Below are 16,413 nucleotides of genomic sequence, written 5' to 3'. Positions count from 1 at the left end.
AAAGGAGTCTTACTGGTGTTCAGTTTTTTACATGTGCATTTTGCTAAATGCATTTTTTATGAACTAATTTTTAGGATATTTCAACATTTTAAACTTTCAGTTTTTTCAGTCATTTTGAATATCAGTGGATTATAGAAGTGGAATTTAACAGAATTCTGGTTTGGATTTTTTTTTTTCTTTTATGTTGGGGAAAGTTTGTGGAAAGATTATGTCAACTTTTACATAAGTATGACAGGTTTATACTGTGAGATGGAATTTACTTGGCTTTTTTTTTTAGTTCCTTCATTGTTCTGTAGCTATAGGCAATGTGTTGTCATTGGTTATTTTTATACCATGGGTAAGTTGATTTTTTATTGTTTTTTATTTCAATTCCAGTATAGTTAACATACAGTGCTGTATTAGTTTCAGGTGTACAGTATAGTGATTCACCAATTCTATACATTACTCCGTGCTCATCACAGTATGTTCATTACAGCATTGATTATAATAGCTCTTTAATCCCCATCACCTATTTCACCCATCCCCCAATCTACCCCCTCTGGTTACCATCAGTTTGTTCCCTATAGTTAAGAGTCTGTTTCTTGGTTTGTCTCTCTCTCTCTCTCTCATTTTTTTTTCCTTTGCTCATTTGTTTTGTTTTTTAAATTCCACATATGTGTGAAATCATATGGTGTTTGTCTTTCTCTGACTTATTTCACTTAGCATTATACTCCCTAGTTCCATGCGTGTCATTGCAAATGGCAAGATTTCATTCTTCTTTATGGCTGAATAATATTCCATTCTTATATACATTATTTATATATATATATATATACACACACACACACACATATATATAAAATATACACACACCAACCACATCTTCTTTAGCCATTCATCTATTAATGGACACTAGAGCTGCTTCCATTACTTGGCTATTGTAAATAATGCTGCAGTAAACATAGGGGTACATGTATCCCTTTGAATTAGTGTTTTTGTATTCTTTAGGTAAATATCCAGTAGTGCAATTGTTCTATTTTTAACTTTTTGAGGAACCTCTATACTGTTTTCCAGAGTGGCTGCACCAGTTTGCATTCCCACCAACCGAGAATGCACAAGGATTCCTTTTTCCCCACATCCTTGCCAACACTTGTTCTTTCTTGTGTTGTTGATTTTAGCCATTCTGACAGGTGTGAGGTGATATCTCATTGTGGTTTTGATTTGCATTTCCCTGATAATGAGTGATGTTGAGCATCTTTTCATGTGTCTGTTGGAACATGGGCAAATATTTTAGGGCAGAAGGGGAGTTAGAAACTTATCTTGATGTATTCAATAATCCAGAAAGTTCTTTATTATATGACTTTTATTATTAACCTTTTGTTCACTATATTAATTTGTTATTGATACATTAAAACAATCTCTTAATTCAGCAGGAAGACCAGGTCAAGTAAGTTTCACCAATGTCAAGATTTCTTAAAGTACACCTGTCCCAAGAACTTTCTCTAACTTCAACTTCAGGACATGATCTCTTCACTTTTCCTTTATTCTGCTAAACTCTATGCATGATGTAATTATGCTGTATTTTTGTACTGTGTATTTCTTTTGTTTTTCACATCTGTTATATTGATATGATCTTTGTGGCTATTTGGTCTGTATATTCATTAAGAACTGACATCTTTACATTTTTTGTTTTCTGAAATCACTATGATCAAATTTATGTTATTTTCCAATAACTGAATACCAGTATCAATATTAAAATTGTAATGAGTATCATCTCACTTTAGCTATTATAGGCCAGAATTAGTGACTACGTTGTCTCTGAATTTAAAGCACTATTTGATTTTCTAAATCATCATCTAAAAAGTTTCTCTAGTGGGCTTCAGTCACATAATATATTCCTTATCTGTCAACTAAGTGTATTTTTTTTCTCTTTTTCTCTCTCTTTACAAAAAAAAAAAAACAAAAACAAAAACCCAACAGCTTGATCAAGTCATCCGCCAAAGAAGCCTGTCCAGTTTGGAACTGTTCCTCTCTTGTGCTCAGAAACAGTTAAGTGCGCTAATAGCTACAGAACCAGTTGACATTGAATAAAGGGAACATAACAAACTAACCCCACTGGCAATGGATAAATCATTAGACCTCTAAAATACATGCTGTGAATTATAAAGATGCTTTTGTTTTCCTTCCAAATCTTGGAGAATTGATTTCCACTTCAAGGGTAAACCAAACGAATATTTAGAAGAACTATCACGAGATCTAATTTATTTTCTTTTGTTTTCTCCTTTACGTTTACTGTCATTTTCTTAGGATCAGGAGTTGTTGTAGTAGCAGCAACGGAAAGTATGATGTGACCCAAAAGCTGCTGAAAATTGCCACATTACCAAAAACCTAATTAAACTTCATAGCCTCTTGTGGCCTATTATATTGTATTTGGCAAAAATAGTAAATATCTTTACTTATTGCTTCACAGTGACTCTTGATAAGATTCTATAATATAATCATACATTTATCTGATTTTGAGGATAGAAACAGCATGGACTTCAACATCACTTATTTGTCTATGTAACTTCGATATAAAACACTGATATGACAAAGAGTCATTCTGATATTACCAGACCCCTTTTCTGTAGTAGGATCTATGTATTTTCATCGGTAGCAATTAAAAATACTGAACATTATTATATTAATTCAGCTTTGATCTGATGTACTGCCTAAAGGGGTATGTGTGTGATATATGCTTATTTTCCTGTTTCTATTCTTCAAAGTCACTATAAATCAATAAAATCATTTTTCTTACTAATCATATCGTGAACTTAATCTCTAGAAAGGTAATATAACTTAGCCATTTATAGGAATTCAAGTTCAAATATAAAAGACATAAAATCCTTTCCCAGTATTTCAGAATGTACTTAAATCATGGGCAATGTACTTTAATGCAAAATCATGAGGTTTTTAACATCAAAACTAAAATGCTGTCATTAAAATGTATGCAAACATTTTGTCTTGCTTTCTGAAATGCTTCTATTTCCATGAGCTTTGTACTTTTCTGGAATTTCTCAATGAGTAATAAAAAGAACTCCAAAAAACTTATTTGGTTATTAGTTTTCTTTTTTTAATCTTTTTAAAAAATTAATTAACTCTTTTTTAAAAGATCTTTCTTGCTCAAATTTCTATATCCATGGATGATGATGTTTTTAATATAGACCTCCCCCTAACCATTTAAAATAATATTTACCAACAATCTTTAAATGTTGATAACTAATTAGTTTTCTCTTGTAAATTTAAAAAAAAGAAATTAAAGCAAACAGGCCACGCACTTGAAATGCAGCATAGTAAATAGAGGAGGAGGGCTTTTAATTCCAGAACAAGCCAATAACACAATGATATAGGCATATTTAAAATCATTTGACTGTCGTCGAATTTAAAATAAGATACTTATCATTTACAAGTCACTTAAATATGAGTTAGATGAAAATGAAGCATAGAAGGTCATTGAAACTAAGATCCAGAGAGACTAAGATCCAGAGATAGTAGAAATGTCAAGGAAATATAATAGTCTACACCTCTCTTTCACCCCCTACCACCACGAATTGATTTTTCTCTTCTACTTGGGGTTCCAGCTTTGCTGTTGACTTAGACTAATTGTTGTCTGAAGTAATTCAAAACAAATTGATACTGATCAGTCTACAAGTATTTGCAGAACACTCAGCAAGCACAACTATAAACTCTTGGATTGCTATACAGTGCTTCTTTCCCACAGAATTGTCCTTAAAGATAACTAAGAATGATCATCTGGGCAAAGAATTGACTATTTGAATACATTAATCCTTCCAAACTGAATTAGCTGATTATCTGTTTCAATGATGTTCAAGTTATAGATCTCATTGAGAACTATTCTTTTTTTCTCTGGTTATCAAAAGGACTTAGACCATCTCAGGCCATATTCGCTGAGAGAATTAAATGCTTAAATATTGTGCCGTGACTAAAGGTGAGAGTTTTTCCCTGAAATGTGAGCCCAGAGTCTCAAAGAAAAGTAGTCAAATGTTTTGTGTCTAAAACTTTCTTTGCCTATTGTATGATTTTCTTAACTCTTTTTATGTAGCATTTTCTACTTTTATTTTTAAGTGTATAAGGCACCATTTGAAAGGCTGAGAGTAAGACAGCAGTTAGATTTTTGGAATGATAAAGCCATTTTCAAACTGTGACTCCATTTTTAATAGCATCCTTGAGGTTCATTAATAGAAAAGTTCTCCCTCCCCCCAAATGAGTATCTTCTTTGTGCCAAGTATTTTCACGTTATTCCAGTGACCCTATAAAGTTACAGTATCTAGTGAAGGAGATGATATATCCACATTTATTAGTGGAGAGGTGTTTACTTGCCCACGATGACCAGGTGGAGTTGGAATTCAACCCACAGCTTTCAACACGGAGTTTTACTCTTTCTAGTACACTGGAGATAGCTGGTATTCTCTCTATGAGAAGATATCTGGAACTCTACTTCATGTACTCTCCTCACTATATTTTAATCTTAAGAAGACTACCCCCCCTTAAAAACCTAGTTGGAGTTCTGGCTCTGCCACATTCTAACTGTGGAATGTTGGGAAAGTTGCCTAACCAATTTGAGTCTCAGTTTTCTTTATGTGAGGTAGAAATAGTGATTTTTATAGGCTTTTTGTGAAAATTGAATTAGGCTTTTAAAATGCTCCATACAGTAGACCTTACTAGCGTGGCCACCAGTTCACAATAATTCCCCTTTCTCTGGGAATGGCCCACAAAATACAGGTGTGACTGCCCACAAACAATTGGTTAAACGGTATTATCCAGCCCCTCTGACCTTGATTGATCCACAAGTGAAGACCGGACCCCACTGGGCCTCCTGTGAAGAATCATCTAGTAAGGCCCTTCAACTACTTTATGTAGGGAGACAGACACAGGAACTTCTGAGGTCAGAAGTCCCCTGATCCCTGCTTTGCCTGAGTCCTGGATTCGATGAGATACCCAAATATTCTTCCAGTATGCCAACACCACTTACTTTTTTCCTCTAAGCCAGCCAGAGCCAGTTTCTATTCCGTGCAACCAAAAGAGTATTAATCAAGGCAATCCAGCACAGAGCCCGCAGTGCATAATCTCTGGACACTCGGCACTTGTAAATTCTTCATTTCCTCCACCATACTGATCCACATCCAAAATGGGAACACTCTTTGATTTATTTTAAGGAATGTTAAAAATATAACTGAACCAAAGCCCCTATTGTCTAACAAAGCCAAGTAAATCACAGATACCTAAAACTATGAACAAACAGTGCCCTATTTAGAAGTCCTCTGTCACTCAGTATCTGGAGTAGAGGTTTAAACTCAGCCTTGCTAAATGCTGATTCATGTTCCAATTCAGAGGAGCCTTGCTCAGTGATTACTTTGAAATCAAAACCAGAACAATGTCTCTATGATTGGTGTTATTCTGCACTGAGTCAAGGATCTATAATTATAACTTCATTTTTAATCTGGCAGTTAAACTGAACAGAATCAGGAAACGTTATCTATGCTTTAAAGAACAATAAAAGCAAAAGAATTATCTATTCACTTACTTAAAAATATAGCTTTTGCATATTAAATCCTGAACAAGAAAAAAAAAAAGCCATATATAAAAACCTGGAAAATATTTCTAAAACTCCAAAGAGAAAAAGGAGAGTCAGATCAAAGCACTCGGCTCCAAGGCTTCTATTTACATACTGGCAAACAACTCTACTGTGGATCCAAAGACTCTACTAACAAGAAGCAGAAAGCCAACGTGTTCGGAGTCCATGGGCCACTTACTCGTAGCATCACCACCAGCATGATATTAAGTGGGCAGAAACTATATGAGAACTCCCAGCTGTGACTTCCAGAATTGTTTTAAGCCAGGCAAAACTAAAACTGTTCCCTTTATTTAATTGAAAAATAAACACATTTTCATACACCTAATCTGCCACAATGCAGGGGCTGCTTGGGCATCAATCATTGCTATATAAACAGAAGGAAAAACGCTGGTAAAATGTTCTTTGCTATCCTCTAGTTTTTGGTTTTCTTTTTCTCAGAAGCATCCGTTCTCCACAAGTTGATTCCCTTTAAATTTTACCTCCCCCGACCCTGCACATTTCATACTCGGCTTTCCCTGTGGAGTACTTATAGAAGTAAATAATATTTTGCACTGTCATTTTTATTTTATTTTTTAAATATTTGGTTTTATTTTTTAATGTTTTTATAATTGTCATTTTAATTAATAATTTGTGTTCTTATTTTTGTATACAATCCTTCCTCATAAAGGGAGAACCCGCCTCTGTTTTGGGTTTATTGTGTCTTGAGGGCATTCCATGGTACCTAGCCTGTGGTGTGGACTTCCTGTATAATTGTGAGTTCATAAATAATTAAATCAATCAAGCAATCAATCATTGCATTTGTAATACAATAAATCTCAGTCAAGCAACCAATCACTGCACTTGTAATATAATAAGTCAACTAATTCCGAGCTAGTAGATTCTAACTGCTAATTTAAAGGATTAGCCAAAACTGCTGTATTTCTAAATGAGGGTTCTGTAGGAAAGTTAGCCTCTTATGAAACGGTAACCAGCCTTCTATGACTCAACAAAACTTCTAAATGCTCTAAAGTGAATTCTGTACTTCCAAACGCTACTGGAATGACTAAATCACTACATCATAGCAACTCGAATGGTGCTCAATTGATAGAAATGTGCTACCCCAATTTAGAAAATCTTCTAAGAGTGTGAATCGGGAAGCACATCTGAAAAATGATGTGTGAAATAATTTCTTATGGTTCGAAGAGGTGCCTGGCCATAAGAGTAAGAAACAACCTTCCATTGAGAGGGCCGTAGGGTAAGTATTAAACTCACTGGTCCTGGTCCATCAGGTTTCAGTTACAAAAAGAATGGAGGAAGAAAGTTGGGAGAAGAGATTGTACGCGCAGGATTCTGTGATCGAGAGTAAAAGACTCAGAGGGCCCAGCTGGGGTTGTGGTTGAGAGGAGAAGGGAGGTGTTTGGGAGTGGGTCAGGTCGGGGAACATCCAGAGCAATGTGGTATGAGAGTCTTTCTGATCACAGAAGCCAAGAAATATCTGTGATAGGCTTTTAAAATCCACCTCTGACTCCCAGTTGTGATATAAACTGGTCTTGTATTTTTGAGAAATACACAGAAATCAAGAAACAAACTCATTCAAAAGGTAGGAAAACTTGACTCAGTCCTGGCAAGCATTCAGTTCTCAGAAGTCTGGGAGCTGATTTAAAAAGAAAAATCTGAAGCCACGGAATGTACAAATTACCGACTTCAACACAGCTCAGATACTGAGACAGATTATAGAAAATTCCTTGTGGCAAGACCTATAAGTAATGCGTTTTGAGTTTTTGCTCTTCTGTGTTGGTACTGTTCTGTAAAATGTTAGTATCTGCTGGACACTGCGGAAGGCACTACCTTCTTTGAAACATTTTTCCTGTGTTCTGTTTGTATCTTTCTTTTCGCCTGCTTTCCATAACTGCCCCAAATGTAAATGTTTAATTTAAATTATAAACATGTTAGACAATGATTCAATTAGTACAGTTTTACTTATTGTCTCAGTGAGCTATTCTTTAAAATTGATTCTATGTTATAACTTTATAGGCAAACCAATATTTTTTATGTTCATGAGCTTTGCGATTGCTAAAGCTAAGCAACACGTATTTTATTTTTCTTACACGTTTCTCTTTTTTGTCTCAGAAAGCAGGGAAAAGACTTTTACACTTTTTATCAAAAATTGGCAGGTCGGCAGCAGTTCTATAAAATGAAGTAAACTAGGTAGAAATATCACATCAGACTTTTTAGAAAACTCTGGTCTGTTGTTTCTAAGCAATCCAGATAAATAACCAGCTAGCTACAGTTGTCAAAGAGTAAGATTCGTTCCCTTTTATATATAACGAAATTTTTTCAAAGTGTCCCAGTAATCTACCAATATAACCCTTTGTTAATGCTGGCAGTTCCTCACATGAAGAAATCTTGTGTTCACAGAAGTGTTTTCTTCCTATTCCTTATAATTTGAAATGCATACTCTCTATTACACACATTAAGTAGTCTACCCGGCTAGTCTAAAAATTCTATATAACCCATAATGCAGTGTTAGATAGACCTTAACCTTAAATGTAACAGGGCCAGTGCCCTCCTTATTTTATTCTCTCTTTCTGCATGATCTCATCTGATTCCATGGCTTTATATACTGTCCGTATGCTAAAATGTCCCCAGCCCAGTTCTCTGAAGCCCAGAGCTCTATATCCAACTACCTACTTAATATTTCCATTTGGATGTAGTACTTCACTTAGTAAAACCAATGCTCTTCATCGCTACCTGCCCACCTCTGGCACCCAGAGAGGTCTTTTCTCTGTCTTTTGTAATATTTCCCATTCAATGAATGTCAGTTATCATCTCCCCCATTTCTCTCTCTTTTTTTTTTTTCCCTCACTCCCTACTTAAAGTCAGTCCTGTCAGCTTCACTGGAAGGTTTCTCCTGAATCCATCTACTTTTTCCCATTCATTTCATTACTACCTCCCTGACCAAAGCCTTTATCATCTCTTGCCTGGACTTTTGAAATAGTCTCCTCAGTGAGCCCTTGCTTCTTCTGTTCTTGCTTCCAAATAATCACTTCACCACATTACAGCTCATGATCTCCTGAGACCTAAATTTATTGAACCAACTAATGTCTCTCTGGGAAAATGCATTCATAATTTCACTTTGGAGGCTAAGAACATAAACAATGTGTAGGAAGAGAATCAAATCGTAAGTTGTGGTTTTGGTCACTGGGGCAGGGACCCTAACAGGATGAGGTACAGATGGTAAAAGCAAGACTTGGTTGAAGACAAGGAGAAAGTTGGTAAATGAATGGCTAAGAGACCTGCAAGTCTCCATTGGGTATGTCTGTAACCTGGGAGCCAACTCGTTCCTTTTCCACCCTCTTTTCTTCTACTGGGCTTCAACTTTGATCGGCCTGCTTCTCTTTACTCTTACTTACTTTGCCAAGCAGAGAGTCTCTTCTTGAAGGTTTATTGTGGAACAGAATTCAACATTATAAACATCCACAGTTTCTTATATAATCCTTTCCAGATTGGTTGGGAATTTTATTCGTGATGGTGGGAAAAGTGGAAATAGAAAAGGTACCCCTTTTCCCTCCTCTATTCCTTGAGGTAATCATAAATCTTTTCATACAGAATTGTGTATACCACAAAAGAATATGCAGCTTCAGGCTATGCTGTGCTTTTTCTGACTGAGTTGAGGTGTAGTAAATAGGATGTAGGTACGGGGTAATGAAGGAATAGCCCTGGCTTGGGGCACAAAGGACCAACATTTTCTCAGCCTTGATAAGTCTTCTAGGGAGGAGAGACGGGCTTCTGAGCCCTCATGAAAAGTGTATTTTCTCCTTGCCAGGTGGCATCACTAATCCCACCATTAGGGTGCACACTGACAAATAACAAGGAAGGAAGCATAAATAAGATGGGATTGGTATCATGAGGGAAGGGAAATGGCAAAATCCAAGAGATTCCAAACAGGAGCAGTAAGAAAGAAAAGAGCCATCTCGTTACCTACTGCCTGGCTTCAGTTTCAGCCTGTCCTTTGCTGAATAGCTATTCTAATTAGCATATATTCAATTGGCTAATAGAAATACTTGAGAGATGGAATGTGTCGGTTAACCCTTGGGCAATCAAGTTTGCTTCAACAAGCTGAGATCACTGTCAGGTGGCCATGCTTCATTCCTTTATGAAATCGAGAACATGGGACTACGAGGTTGGAGCAGTTCCATTCCCATGAAGTAAGTCAAAACAAGGATGGGAGTAAAGGTACAAGATGGTCTCCGGTCTTACATTTTGGGCTCGAAGTATTTTTTTACAAACTTCTTAAAGAATAAGAGAAAATAAGGGATTCCTGGATGGCTTAGTCAGTTAAGCGTCTGCCTTTGGCTCAGGTCATGATGCCAGGGTCCTGGGATCCAGTCCTGCGTCAGTCTCCCTGCTCAGCGGGAAGGCTGCTTCTCTCTCTGCCTGCAACTCCCCCTGCCTGTGCTCTCTCTCTCTCTCTCTGACAAATAAATAAAATCTTAAAAAAAAAAAGAATAAGAAAATAAAAGAGGAAGCCTGTATCTGAGTATGCTCAATGAGAAAGAAAAAGTATAATTGGATACCTTTACTGTCAATCACTTAACAATGCTTCCTGACAGAACTTAAGGAGATGATGGAAACTGTATATTATATATGCATTGTGTAGTATGGTAGTTACTAGCCATATGTGACTCTTCAACACTTGAAATGTGGCTAATGTGACTGAGAAAACTAAATTATTTTACTTTAATTAATTTAAATTTAAATGTATATAGCCACCTGTGACTAGTAGCTACCATATTGGAGAGAGTGAATCTAGACATTCCCTTTCCAGGGAAGAAGCCATGACCAGGTTATTTCCCCTGATCTTTAACATAGTCAAATTTGTTTCCTTCCACCCTTTTTAAGATTGGGAGTATGCATGTCACCAGTACAAAGGCATGTGAAACACTCTAAGGAAAGATAGGTCACTAGTAAAAGGCTGGGATTCCGTGCTGTTAATATGTTATTTAATTTTATCATGAGTAAAGGGTAAAAGAGACCTTATTGAGTAACCCTTCTGACTAATGTATGATTCTTGGAGCTAGGAACATTTCTAGTTTAGTGCCTGCAAGTAGAAGGGATTTCTCTGATCTTTGGCCAAAATTATCCTCAAAATCAGAAACTCGTCTCCTAAATTTGAGGAACTACTATGGAATCAGTCTTGGCTTGCTTTTGAGAGTGATGAGGATCAAAATGACTTTCATTTTAAAAACTAAGCACATTGAATAACCTCATTGTTTACTCAATTAAGAATAATTCAGGGTGCCTGGGTGGCTCAGTTGGTTAAGCGACTGCCTTCGGCTCAGGTCATGATCCTGGAGTCCTGGGATCAAGTCCCGCATCAGGCTCCCTGCTCAGCAGGGAGTCTGCTTCTCCCTCTGACCCTCCCCCCTCTTATGTGCTCTCTCTCTCTCTCATTCTCTCTCTCAAATAAATAAATAAAATCTTAAAAAAAATAGTGATGATTTTTTAAAAAAATAATTCAAATTAGTCATTATTCAGAAATTGAATAATAAGGATTCAGACTTCCAAAATGGATTTTTGATTAATGAAAAAGAATGTCTTAATTAGTTACGAGTTCTCAAAAATATTTTATTCACACCCTTCGTCCAATCATTGAGTTTGTTGAGAAGTAGCTTTTCACTTAAAAATAATTTATTGAGCTCCTATTACGTGTCACACATCGTGCTAGACATATTACAACTACTTAATGCTTTTAACAGTTCTTTTAAAGGAGAGGAAACCAAAGCTGACGGAGGTTCAGCAACTCACCAGTGATCACAGCTTGTAAACTGTGAAGCTAAGTTCCAACTCAGGACCGCCTGATGCCAAAGCCATGCTTTTCAGAGGGGAGATATTTCCTTTTGCCAGCCACATTCGCCTATTTTATTTAATCTAGCCACTCAATCTGTTTGGATTCACTTTTGTAATATATCTCCCTTGAAAGGATGTGGATGATCTTTCTCAGTACAAGCTGGAGGCACAGCCTCTTGGCAACCAGATTATGCTGAGTGGTGCATCACCAAAGCCCGCACTAAACCCTGTGGCTTCTTGGAGTGTTAGGGTTTATGCTGATGGGGCGAAGTGATGGGAAAATTATTTCCCTTCTAAGCCAAATTCCATTTAATTGCTATTGTTTACCTGGTGGGAAAAAGATTTCTGTTCCACAGCTCAAGCACATCAATACTACCTAACAGTGTGATGTAGCCTACAGTTAACACTAGCTAACTGATAAGAAAGCCCGGCTGGAATAGAAAGTCAGGACATCAGCTACTGCAAGATGAGCTCATGTAAATGTAACAATAAAGGTTCTTCCAAAAAAACTCAATCTTCTCCCACGTTCTAATCAATTCTCAAGGGAAATCGTCGGTCGAAATCAATAACTTAATAGCATGATGAGCATTATAACCTTACATTTTCAGCATAGAAAAATAGAAATGGCTGTACAGTGTAATTTAATTCTGTTCTAAATCTTAGAGATCACAACAACAGAGCCAAGGATCACTCGCTCCTTTCCTCAGATTTTACCTATTAACTGTAACTGAAATAGCCCACCAGTGATATTAACATCAGAAATCACATCACGTATTTAGTAATTTGGAAATACCCAATATTGTTCCCATTGCAAAACTTCACTGAGAGAAGATTTGTTTCTTCCCTTTCATGATTTATCACAGTGTATGCAGGATGGAGCCAGGCTGTCTGGGTTCAAGTCTCACATTCATCATTTACCAGCTTAGTATTTAACCTTGCCATGCCTCAGTTTCCTCTGCTTTAGAAAATTCCATAAGGTTGTTAGATGGTTTATACATGTAAAGCCATTAAAACAATGTCTGGCCCTTAAGAGTTTATGTTCTATATTCATAAAGGGGAAAAAAGTGCTGTTTACATGATCTTTAAAATTTCTCATTATCATTATTTTTTGTTAATATTTTTGTTAATATTTTTTGTTAATATTTTTCATATTGATAGAATGTCATTTTTTAGCTTTTAGAAATGTGTGTGTTACATTGCTTCATTTGTCCTGAATGATAGTTTTTCTCTTCTGTGAAACCATGTCTTAATTTATTTGAAAAGTATTTATGATCTGTCATCTTTCAGCCAGATGTCCCATTAGCTTCTAAGAAGCTTAGAGTTCTGCAAAACATCTTCAGAGAGGGAGCATAATAATGCCTTACTGAATGACTTTTTCTTCTGGTGGTAGCAAATATTTTGAGAATTCTAAAATGCTCTTTCCTTCAGCTGTTCTCTAAAATTCAACTGTGAGCATCTGACTGCTGTGCAGCCTCCATATTTCACTGTTGACTGTCTCAGGTATGTTTACCTTCAACAGTCTAATCTGTGTCCCTTAGATTAGTCTTACCCCCCTTCCTTCCCCACTCCCCCCTCTTCTCTTCCCCCAGTCTGCTGCATTCCTGTTTGCTGTGAAGAGTGGTGACAAATACTAATCTGAACTAGACCACAGTCATATGAAGTCAGATGGAGAGCTTGGCCTTGTCTCAAACCTAAAGCAGAAGGGAAGGGTGGAACCTACTGTCTTGTAAATAGCGAGCCACCCAGAGCGTAAGCCCTAAAAACATGTAAATAACACTACGTCCCATATGCTTTATTTCTCAATTTTGTCATGCTACTTTTGCCAGCTAGTTTGACTGAGTATGATTTGCAATGTTATTTTATTAAACATTTTTTGACAATTTGAGTACAGTTTTGAATGTAATATTAAATCCTCTTCTGGCTTGGCAGATTGCAAAATTGCACGCTCTGTCTACACATCAAATCCTAGGTCTGGAGGGGAATTCAGACTTGACCTAGTCCAGCCCATACAGAAAGTATTGCATTTGAGCTCTCCCATAACAGACGGTATTTCAAACTATCCTAAATGACAGTCATACAAGAAGATTAATTATGATATTAAAGATGCTTTCACCAAAAAAGTTAAACTTAGGCTTGGCTTGCACTTATAAATTCATTCAATTTCTTCTTCCCGTTCAAGGATCTCTAGACAACTCCAATGGCTGGACCAGTAAGTTTGATCACACCTCTGTGACTAAGGAAGAAACTATCATAAATTATGTTAACAATTTAGTTCTAAATTCTTTGTGTCAGCTTTATGTGTCAGATTTGAGATCAGTCCACTTTTTAATCCATGAAGGATTCTAGAGAACTCTCAGAGAATCAGCTCAATTCTGGCCACCATTTTATAGAAATTCTGGGATAACCAGAAACGACATTGGCACAATACTTCAAGCTTTGGCCTAGCATGAATTTAAATCATAATTACATTATGTTATAACATTTTTCTAAGAATTCCTTAAGTAAAAAACGTATATGATCAAAGGAAGGGAAAACTGCTTTAATTGAAGTCCCCATGATTGTAGACCATATATTTAGTGACGGAATGAAGACTTACCTCAGAACAGCATTTCACCAGCTTCCCTTTAAGCCTTCCCAGGTTCTATTATTATTTCTGTTTTTTATTTAGATATAAATTGACAAACAAAAAATAGATTGCTTTAAAATATTAGCTACATAGCATTTTAAAGTTCTTTTAAAACAAACTCACATTGATTTTTAAAGTTAGCTTCAGTGAGATTAAAAAATGCATTCAAACTGAAATTCTCCTTCACCATCAGCATCTAAGATCTGTTATTCTCTTACGATTAAGTAGTTTCTTCATCAGTTTGTTTATTTTTCTTTATGTTTCTTCCCTCTTAAAAGAAGCTTATTGCTCTGTTATGTATTTCCTTGGAAACCATTTAAATGGAGCTATGGTAGAGACTTCTGGTCTGATTCTATCCAGTTCTCCTCTGTTTCTGGGACACGGGGTAGATTATGTTTCCTTAAACTGTGGCAGTGAGGTGGAGCAGCGTCACAGTTCTAACAGGCTTCATCATGGGCTTCACAGAAGTGATGTGTACAGCGTCCAGGCCAAAACTTTTAACTGCTGCCGCCAGCCCCGAGCTGCCTTCCCATGCTGAGTGGCAGGGGCAGCAACCTTGTGTTGACACTGTGGATCTACATCGCAGAGCTGCCACAATAAAGGACAGTTGGCTTGGAGGGTCTCCTACGTCCACAAATGATTTTAACGGAATGAGAACTAAACCTTTTTTGGGGTAGGTCACTGAGTTCTGGGAGGTTTCTATTATTGCCACATAACCTTGTCTATCTATCTTAATATAACTAGACAAGATACAACAAACCTCAGGAGAAAGTCTGGCCTTTACATTATTTTACATTATTACTTCCTTGAATATCTTACCAAGACCTACCTGGGTCTTGTTCCAGAGAAGATCACATCAGCTTCAACAACAATTAAGATTTGTCCAGTGTCTCATGTTTGTAGGCACTATACAAGATACCAGGGATACAAACACGATGAGGATATAACCTTTTGCATTCAGACTGCTATAAAACTACTTCCCAGGGTTATGTTTAACCACTCAAAGTTGGAAAATTGGATTAAAAACTTTCTCTCTTGCCAAAAGTATGTGTTAATCTGAAAATGGGGCGCGTGTGTGGGCGCACACACACACACATGCACGCACACATTGGGTGTGTATGTCCTGCATTGTCATGAATTCAGTCTATATGAATGTTATAAATATATATCTACATTTGAATGGGTAGGGGCAGAGAGAGAAAGATACAAGTCACCACAGTCTTCAGGGGATCTTTCACTAAATTCCAAAATCCAGACAGAATACATTTATAATCAGGGCAGTTGTGGTCTACCTGCTACTATCTTGCACAGAATAAAAAATAGCTCCCAGATCATAGGAAAAGCGCATAATTCACTTCCAGCTAGTCTATAACTGGTAATTTTCCTTTTCTTTCTCTTGAAGGATGGGTTGAAGTTGTCTGAAATGAATTAGTGCAATAAGAAAAAAAAATTGCCATTAAATTTTATTTATACATTGTATTACATTGTAGTGGCAATTCTTTGTACTGAATCAAGTGAGATTCTATTAAATTACTGTGAATGCCAGAAAACTGCTAAGCAATCACATAGATGTTTCTTGGTTGCACCTGAGTCTGTCTCTGGCCTAGGTTTGCCCCTGGGTGCTGACAAACATACCCTTTGTACTTATTGTGGGTGAAAACACTAATTAATGGAAAACCTGGGCTTAGCTTTTCTTCATTTAGTTGAATAATCTAGCTCTTGAAATTATCAATACTAAAGAGATAATTATTAAATATGTTTCTATCATACTTTTCATGACTAAGGTGTTTTATTTTACATGCATTGCCTCAGTGGCTAATGGTGTTATGCTACATACTAAAAATGTAAAACTGGTTAACTTCTCTAAGACATGCTGGAATCACGTGAACAAACTACCATCCAAACTCCAGTCTGTGCGCTGATGACAGACATCACATTTTTTAATATAAAAAATCCTTTTGCAAATATTTTTCTTTATAAAATATTCTTTTTTAAAGCCACAAGGATTCAAAACTCCAGATTACTCTTGGAATTGCCTACATAATCTCTAGGAGCACTTTGGGAGTCTGTGGCTCACCTGCATTGGAATCACTGGGGATACTCGTTAAAAATGCAGATTCCTGGTTTTCTACCTAAATGTACCAAATCAGAATCTTCTAAAGCAGGCTTCAGAAATTTTCATTTTAAACTTATTTTTCAGATGATTCTAATACACAATAGAGTTTGAGAACTTCTACTGAAGCATAATTACAATCATTATTCCTGAGCACTGGGAGAGTATCTCTAAACCATTACAGAGATGACCCTGACTTTATCAAAGCGACACCTCAATAAGCCCCTTTAT

At 36.5% G+C, this 16,413-nt stretch overlaps 1 protein-coding gene across 7 annotated transcripts in view; it reads left to right on the top strand.

Moving 5' to 3' along the window:
- Nucleotides 1–16,413, top strand: part of CCDC91 (coiled-coil domain containing 91) — a 284,867-nt gene that overhangs the window by 249,226 nt on the left and 19,228 nt on the right. For 6 of the 7 annotated variants that reach the window (XM_044914904.1, XM_044914906.1, XM_044914907.1 and 3 more), the window contains one exon: nt 1,960–3,059. The exons of the other annotated variant lie outside the window; for it this stretch is intronic. In XM_044914904.1, coding sequence (XP_044770839.1) covers nt 1,960–2,070 — 111 coding nt within the window. In that variant the 3' untranslated portion in view covers nt 2,071–3,059. Of the gene's footprint in view, nt 1–1,959; nt 3,060–16,413 lie in introns of those variants that run through there. 7 annotated transcript variants of the gene reach the window in all.

Source organism: Neomonachus schauinslandi, chromosome 5 (genome assembly GCF_002201575.2).
Source record: "Neomonachus schauinslandi chromosome 5, ASM220157v2, whole genome shotgun sequence".
Taxonomy (NCBI): domain Eukaryota; kingdom Metazoa; phylum Chordata; class Mammalia; order Carnivora; family Phocidae; genus Neomonachus; species Neomonachus schauinslandi.
The sequence above is the reverse complement of the archived record's forward strand: the minus strand, read 5'-3'. Positions and strand labels throughout refer to the sequence as shown.